The sequence below is a fragment of the Microcebus murinus genome, chromosome 12 (assembly GCF_040939455.1).
Source record: "Microcebus murinus isolate Inina chromosome 12, M.murinus_Inina_mat1.0, whole genome shotgun sequence".
In the NCBI taxonomy this organism is placed as follows: domain Eukaryota; kingdom Metazoa; phylum Chordata; class Mammalia; order Primates; family Cheirogaleidae; genus Microcebus; species Microcebus murinus.
In genome coordinates, this window is record NC_134115.1 from 66,889,853 (window position 1) to 66,898,859 (window position 9,007).

General features: G+C 35.1%; 1 protein-coding gene across 1 annotated transcript; it reads right to left on the minus strand.

Annotated features, from left to right (window-relative positions):
• Positions 1 to 5,588: 5,588 nt before the first annotated feature.
• Positions 5,589 to 6,557, minus strand: LOC105870542 (olfactory receptor 13C3). Its single transcript, XM_012763187.2, has one exon. It carries the CDS (start codon positions 6,540 to 6,542, stop codon positions 5,589 to 5,591), a length of 954 nt encoding a protein of 317 aa, XP_012618641.2. The 5' UTR covers positions 6,543 to 6,557.
• Positions 6,558 to 9,007: the final 2,450 nt, after the last annotated feature.

Consider the following 9,007-nt stretch of genomic DNA (forward strand, 5'->3'; position numbering starts at 1 on the left):
CATTATACAGAAAATAATGCCAATATTACCATAATTGTATTTGGTAATAATAATTTGGTAGCTGTATTGCCTAATGTTATTCACATTTATATTTAGTAATAGCTTTAATTATGGATTACACAGACACAGCTTCATGGTATTCAAGACTTACTTTTATAGTGATAAATAATTTGTGTCTCCTAGAAGAATCAGTTACTTTTTTCTTGGCATTTATGTCAACATTCTGAATTAAGGTCAGATTCAACAGAAGATGCCAGATTCCATAGATGTGGAAGAGTAAATATTTGTTATGCAATACTAATTGTAATTGTTCCCCAATTCCCAGAGCAATTTAAAGTTGGAGTGAGAGATTTGTCATACGGAAAAACTTCTGGTGCATCAGGGACAGTGTCCCACAGACATAATTAAGATTGGCATATATTATGACTAACTCAAAACTCAAAAATGAAATAAAATTCTCCTTCCATGGAACTTTTAGAAACAGGAACAAATATTCACCAAGCAAATTTTATGAAATGTGAGAGGTTGTAGTTTAAAATATATTTACAAAGTAAATTCAAACTAAGAGCTTAATAATTCAAAAGATAACTACTAAAGCGAAATGTTAGAATTGAAAGAAATGATCTAGATATTATGAATGAAATAGATATTTGCTGTGATTTCAATGTGTTGTGATTTAACATTTTTGCTAACTTTGTCTTCATTCTTTTGATAAATTAATTCCATTCAGGATGCCATCGCCAACCTCTTTTGCAATGAAAGGAAACATGAATAAACAATAAAATAAAAATATCCACAGGGAAAATGTGGATCCATATTTTTAAGGACACAAAGGTAAAAAAACAAAAATCAAAATAAAATATCCAAAATGAATAGGTTCAGAATGAATAGCTCGGCAGCACATTATTGAATAAACTGTTTTAGGAAAGTTTATTAAGCTATATTGCAGATATTAACCTTAGATTCTCACTGCAATTTTCCAATAGATTCCACATAAATACTTGGATTCTGAGAAAAAACTATTTACTTAAAAAGCAAGGGCAGTATTTATGCATGCACATAGACACACACACACACAGAGAGAATAGAAACTATAGTGTGCATACATTAAATACAAATGAAAATACATCAGGTTTGTTCTTATAAGATCATAGAAATTTAGAGCTAGAAAACTGTAGAAATCTTTTAGTAAGGCTTCTCTTTCTATAGACATAAAAATGAAGTAAAAGTGATCAAATAATATCCCCAAGTTGCTGTTAGTATTTGATTTAGGAAGAATTAAGAACAGTCTTCCTCAATCAACAGAGGAACCAGACAATGCCAATAATGATATCATATGAACTTTTACTGATTCTCAGACAATACCTAATGGAATAGTCTGAAATGTAGCCCTTCTGTGATTGGAAGGTAAAGGACCCATACATGGGGTGGTAAAATGTGAGACACCTTAATTTATGAATATCAAGAGAGATTATCAAAATTGGTTTTGTCTATATCTATCAGAAAACTTCCGTTCTGAATTCAGAACAGGACTAGAATCAACACAGGGGAGTCTTTACTCTCTCTTTGCAAGTGGCTTCTTGAGGACATACAATGAGAGGACAGGGAGGCATTGGAGCAATGCAGCAAGATATGGAAAAAGATGCATCCCACTGTCTCCCTCAGGAGCAAGACATATGCCTGAACATGGATCTACTTCTCAGAAGAAAAAGCAGAGACTAAATGCAGTTATGAGTCGACTTCTGAAGGATCCAGGAGAAGACAGAACTGGAAGGTCAGTTACCCTGGCTTCCAAGGGGATAATAGTGAAGCTTGACTGAGGGAAACACTGCCTCTGAATTTGGGTTTGCATATCTTGCAAATAAAGCAGATACTACAACTACCATTAGTATGCGCCTAGAGCAAAAGGATTATTTTTAATGTGGATGTTGGCCATCTAATTAAGAAACTCCAAGTAAACTTCAACAATGATTTACAAAGCATCATAAACAATAGACTTATCATATACATTCCCATACATAAAAACTTGAACCAATAAAAATTAGAATGGGCAACTGAAACCCCACTTACAAATTGGAGAATGATAAGAGACTCAAGGGATGTCTTTTACAACTGAATGAATATGTGTTAAAGCTTAATATACATGTCATTAAAGGAAGATCACCATTGGATATTGCTGAGATATTGTAAAAGACATGGAGAAGATAGTAGGAATAATACAGGCACACATAGAAATCTCTTTCTTTCTAAAAATTTTGCTTTGCTCTTTTGTTGGTGGTTCATTCATTGTATTTGTAAGTTCTAGAAAGAGCATCATTTGCCGAACACAACACCATGACAATACATGTAAATATGACTGCTGCTCATGTTCCTAAAAGAACGATATTATGGATCATTCTTCCTTTTTACCTTTGCAAAGTTGGATTAATGGTGATTAAGCCACCAGGTTTCCTACCTGGTGGATGATGCAGGCCTATATGCTTGGATGTATCCAATCCTACTTCACGTAACTGAGCATTGATAAAGGGGAAACATGGACTGTATTTATGTTGCTACCAACTTTATGAATCAATCTTCTAGCTGAACCTAACAGTCCTACTTCAAGGAGGATAATCTAGATAAAAGAAATTAAAAATGGAAGAATAGAGAAGTGATTGCTGATATAAAGGAAGCCTATGGAAAGCACTTTCACATACTCTAAAATATATTTGAATGTTATTACTACCTATATAACAGTATCCTGGGGAAATCAACATTTGGAGTTCAAAATATATACTCAGACTCTACTCAAGCAATACTAGCAGTCAATGGCAAAAAAATGTTTACTATAGAAACCAACATTGACTGAATCATTCTAACACACAATGATGTCTTTTACATGGCCCTTGTGTTGTGACCTTGTCATTGCTCACAGTCCTCACCAGCACAGTCCTGTTTCTTCACTGCAGGAGGCATCATTGGTCTCATGGTTTATTTGTTCCTGGAGTGCATTCTCACACATAGTTACATTATATACATAACATGATGTGATTATGTCCACGATTAGCTTCAAAATAATCTGAAAGAAGATGATAAGTGGGCATGGATAATGATAAGGAATGTGACCATGTGTTGGCAATTACTTAAGTTCTATGATTTGAATGAGTTTTAATAAATTGTTCTCATTCTTTTGTTAAATATTTGAAAATGGACATTTCCAAAATGCTTTAAAGAATATATATATATATATATATATACACACACACACACACACATATATATAATATGTATATAATAGATAGATATGTGAGTGGATGTATGTAACCAGAGCTGTAAACATATTTGGGGAAATTCATATTATGGTATTTAGAGCAGTAATATGACCTTTCTAAGGTTAATTCAGCCAGAAATTTAAAAAGTTTATACCGCCTAGCCTATTAATTTCATTTCTTAGAATTTATCCTGTGAAATCATGTACATTTAAAAAAATTAAGTGCCCATAGTATAGCTAATACCAATCAAAACAAAAATATGATGAATGTATAACTCCTAGTGACTCAGAAAAACATTAAAAATGATAACTTTGAGAGGTAGCTATAATGACATTTTTCTTTATTGTTCTTATATGTTTTTAGAATTTTAGAAAATATTGATTTATGAACCAGAATAATACACTTAAAAATCTCTTGCAGATTTCCTGATTTTGCAGAGAGGGAAATTCACTACTGAATCTACAAATTTTATGATTGTTGATTAGCATAAGCACACCTGTCTATATCAAAGCCATATTGCACCCACTTTGACATTTCTATGGAATATTTTAGCAGGTGATCAGTTCAACCTGATATAAGTCTGCATAATAAGATGTTGATACTCTTAAGAAAAAAATTAAGATTGGGTGCTAAAGAAGTGGCTAGAAGAGTAGAAATAACATTTCTTACATGCCTAAAACTTTGCTGTCATAGGCCAAAAGTTAAATAAAGAGAATTAAACAAGGATCAGACACAAAAGTGGGATCTCTGGTGGATCAGAAGAGGCGGCATCAGAAGTTCAAATGCCATCATCCACATGGTCTTGTTAAATATTTGAATATGGACATTTAAAAAGGCATTTGAAAATGCCTTTCAGAACAGAAGCAAAAACAATGCCAACGTGATCCAACCCAGAGGAGAGAGACCTGCCACTGTAGGTTCTCTGCAGTGACAATACCCCAATTCTAGTGGGGCAATAGCAGGACAGCAGGATTTGATGACTGGATCATTTAGTTAGAAAACTGAGTCAACCTGAAGGAAGTAGATTGGCAAAGAGTAAAGTGTATGTGTAGAAGATATGGAATAATATCTAAATAAATAATATCCAATTTCCAAAACAAATAGGAAAGAGGAAAATTGAGTAGGAAAATAAAATCAAAGCCCAGCTAGCATTTATGGGCTAAGAGATTATAGGAAATCCAGGTAGTGTAGCCCAAATATATCTTACGTTCAGCATTGGACTTCTAGACAAGTAATCTACAGAAAAAGAAAAAGGAATATGATAGATTCAGTGAGGAGCTTCAACTTATTGGAGAACAAGAAGAACTGATTTTATTTTTCCAATCACTCACTCTTTCTGATCCTATAGGAACATCTCAGGAGGATTTGAAATGGTTGTGTCTATTTTTGGGGCTAAGATAGCCACCTTTCTCCCTCTCCTTGATTAGCTGCTCTGCTAGTCTGCAGCCTTGAAAGCTCAGCAGGCCTCAACTCATCAAGTCATGTGCCAGACTTTCCTTCTTCACAGGCACCCAAAACCTGAATGAGCTCTTGAAGCATCTCCACACTTGGCTTGAATTGGAACAGAGCTCCCGTTCTTTCCCAGAGATAATGGTGAAATGCCTCTCACCGCTCATTGTGCACTTCCCATAAGGTACAACTTGATTATTTCTTCTACTGGTCTTGTCTCCTCTTTATATAGATATGGAGGAAGGGCAAGGAAGGTGTGATTTATATCAATGGGGTGACTATCAGCAGAGATATCTGGCTCTAGTTATTAATAGATCAGAGTAAAAGAGGTGCTAAGTAATAACTTCTAGTCCTCAATCCAGAGTTTTAGCTTCAATTCTGAAATTCTAGGACACTAAGAAGCTAGTACTATGCTAGGTGCTTCTCCAACTTAGTGAAACTGGAAATGACACTGGTACTTGGATTTTATTTACTTCCTCATTACAAGTAAAGGAAATATGGCTGAGAAAGAATGATCTATTCAATGCCATTTAGATAGTTTATAAAATTACAGATTTTGTACTACTGCCTATATCCAAAGCTTATGTGTGATTGTTTTCCACTATGTTTCTGCACATATCACCAGACATACTCATTTCAGATACCACCAGAGATGATGTTCTGATTGAATTCATTTATTATGTTTGTGAAATCTGGATCAGAGTGTGTTGCAAACTGAGTTTGGAGCAAACTATAGTTCTCAGCAATTATAGCTGAGCAGGGCTGGTGGCATGAAATGTAAGAATACCTCTATCCCTAAAAATGGTTTCTCCAAAAAAGGTTCTTATTGATCTACCTATAAGTCCATATTTGGACCTATTACACAAAGATTTGTGTTTCCTGATGTTATCAGTGAATAGACTTTTGGTTCAGCAGATATTTTACAGCAGTTTTTACATCCTTATTCCTCAAACTATAGATTATAGGATTCAGCATGGGGGTCACTACCCCATAAAACAGAGAAATGAGCTTGTCTGAAGTTTGAAACTTATCTTTTCCATTCAAGTCTTGAGATTTGGGTTTTGCATACATAAAGAAGATGGTACCATAAAATATGATCACCACAGTCAGGTGAGCTGAGCAGGTAGAAAAGGCCTTGTGTCTCCCTGTGGCTGAGTTCATTCTGAAGATGGTGTAGAGGATGAACATATAGGAGAAAAAAATGACCAGCAGAGGAAGAACCAGAAAGGCCATATTTGATATCACCATAGTGACAATATTGAGGGCTATGTCAGCACAAGCTAACTTGAGGACAGCTAATATTTCACATGTGAAATGATTGATAATATTATTCCCACAGAAAGGCAATCTCATGGCAAGTGATGTTTGCACGACTGAATTTATTCCACCAGAGAGCCATGACACAGAAGCCATCAGTACATACACCACCTTGTTCATGATGATGGGGTATCTCAGAGGGTTGCAGATGGCCACATAGCGGTCAAATGCCATCATGCCAAGAAGCAAACATTCTGTTGACCCCATTGCAAACCCAAAGAACATCTGCACCGCACATCCAGAGAAGGAAATGTTTCTTTTCTTTGAGATCAAACTCACCAATGTTGAGGGAACAGAGGAGGATGTATAGCAGATATCCAGGAAAGAAAGGTTGCCCAGGAAGAAGTACATGGGAGTGTGAAGATGAGAATCAAAGATGCTTGCTATGATCAGAACACTGTTGCCAATTAGAATCACTAGGTACATAACTAGAATCACAGCAAAGTAAATGATCTCAGTTTTAGGGTATCCAGAGAGGCCAAGAAGAAGAAATTCTGATACAAGTGTCTGATTAATCTCACTCATGTTATCTGCTTTCAGGATATCAGAAGAATACCTAACATAAGCTATATTCACTGAAAAGAAACAAATGGTACAAATTACCCGAATGATCATTCTTTTAGAAAGTATTAGAAGGAGTGCTTGCTTGAAGCTCTGACATCCAGTTATCTTCAATAACATCTGCTACTCAACACAAAGAGATAGAGAGTGATAGAAGTGCCTATACTCCATCAGCAATATGTTAAGATTTACCTATGATCGGACACACATACAGAGGTAACATTTCCTGCTGTTGAACATGTTCCTGAGTTGAGGACACTCTCCTGAGTTGAGGTTTCTAAAATCCCTGGTTAACTACCAACTATAAGCCTAACTTCTTCATTTCATCTGCCCCGACAAACAAGCAGTGGAGCAGGCAAATGATTCCAAAACAAAAACTGGAATTTTGATCCAGCAATTAACAAAGTAATTAAAGTATCACAGCAACTTTGATGTTTTTGTGTATATATTTCTTTCTAGGCCTGACACTGTATACCTTATGTTAGCTCAGTTTAACAGTGCATTATATGGACAGTTAATCATAAGAAATTGAATAGTATAACATTAATATCTACTTAAGGCACAGTTTGTTATTAATCTCATAGTTCAGCCCACTCTTAGAATCTTGTATGACTGTTCATATCACAAGACCAATGCATAGATCAGTTCAACACAAATGTGATGAAGAATTCTTGGAGAACATTAAATCGTCTCTTTACATATTTATTCTTTAGCTTGAGAAGAGTTCATCTTGATAATGTATTCATTTAAGTCAACCTAAAAAACAGTAATGTTTAAATATTTTATATAAATATGTATATATATTGCTTTATAATTTATAAAGTGTATTCTTTATATATTGTCAGTTTTTCAAATATAAAGGATGGAACTTGACCAAGATTAAGCAGGTAGTAAATAATAAAGTGGAGTTTGAAGCTAATATCTTTGACACAAAGTCTAGTTCATGGCTTCACTAATTTTCATATTCATAGGGAGTACCTGGGGTCTTAAGAACCTTCAGATTCTCTTTTAGTGTTCAGGGCTGGTCTTGCGATTAAGTGCCCAGGTGATGCTTATGCACCTGACATAAAAGTAAACTTTAAATAAAAAATGTCAGCTTAAGGCAAGAAACAGGGAAGACGGTAAGGGAGGAAAGGAGGAAGGAAAGGAGAAAAGGAGGAAATAGAGAAAGAAAAGTAGAAAAGGAGGGAGGGAGAAAATATCTTCATTTCATTTATTTAGCCAACTTTTATTGCAGGATCCTATGTGCCATATTTTGTGCCAGGTCAGCAAGAGCCATAGAAAAATTGAGATCACAATGACAAATTGACTGTACTCATTCAAAAGTGCTCAGAGATAAGGGGCAGTTATTCTACACTACTTCTTATGGTAAACCAAAATTCTCCTCAAACAGGGTATAGAAATTGGTCAGAAGGTACACTGGGCAAGGGACATGTGCACTCTGAGCAGCCCAGTCACAAATACAAAAGGAAGACAGCAAGACTTTCACTCCAATCCACCTGCAGCCAGGCCTGTCTTGCTGCCTTCTGTTTTCTTCTGTTCTTTCTCCTTAAATCGATTATATCGTATATTGTGAGGTAACCAGAGACATGGGGAAGGAGCTGGCTCATCCCCCCACAGCTAAGTCTAACACAGTGGCCGCACAGCGTAGATGGGTTTTGACTGAACACATGAAGGTTTACTTTCTGGGCTGTCAAATAATTTCCCTGTGGGAAATTTGTGGATTCACAAGCAGGATGACTTTAATACACCACATTCATACTTTTGTAGCAGGCTTTAATTTTTTTTTAAAAAAGCATCTTTCAGTCAATGTTAAGAAGCTGCTATCTTATATGGATAATCACCCACGTATGCACTGTAAGTATAGAGGGATCACCTAATACTCAACTGAATATGTAAGATACTGGTTTATCACAGTGGCAAATGCCTCAGACTAGAATCAAAGTCTTTGGTTTGAAGCTCTTTGCCTGTAATTTATAGCCTCAGTTTTCTAACTTGTGAAATAGTGATTAAAATACCTGTACTACTTTTCTTTCAGGGATATTATAAGTAAATAATCAGATAGTGTATGGAAATTGCTTTAAGGATTAATGAATATAATACAAATAATAATTAAATAATAATTCACAGCATATTATCTTGTTGATAATAAATTGGTACCTGTATTGCTTCAGGTTACTCAGATTAAAATTCATGCTGAATAATATATTTAATTATAGATTCAGTTTAATTTAGCTTCATTGCAATATAGTTTCATGGTATGACGGACTTACCTTTATGGTGATAAATTAACTTCCACTTCCTAGAAGAATCAGGTACTGTTTGCTTAGTATTTATTGGAAGAATTCTGAGTTAAAATCAGGTTCAACACAAGATGCCAGATTACTTAGATGTGGAAGAGTAAATATTTGTTAGGCAACACTTATTGT

What these genes read in the sequence shown, in the direction of transcription:
- LOC105870542 (XM_012763187.2), bottom strand. Translation starts at nt 6,542, where the DNA reads ATGAGTGAGATTAATCAGACACTTGTATCAGAATTTCTTCTTCTTGGC.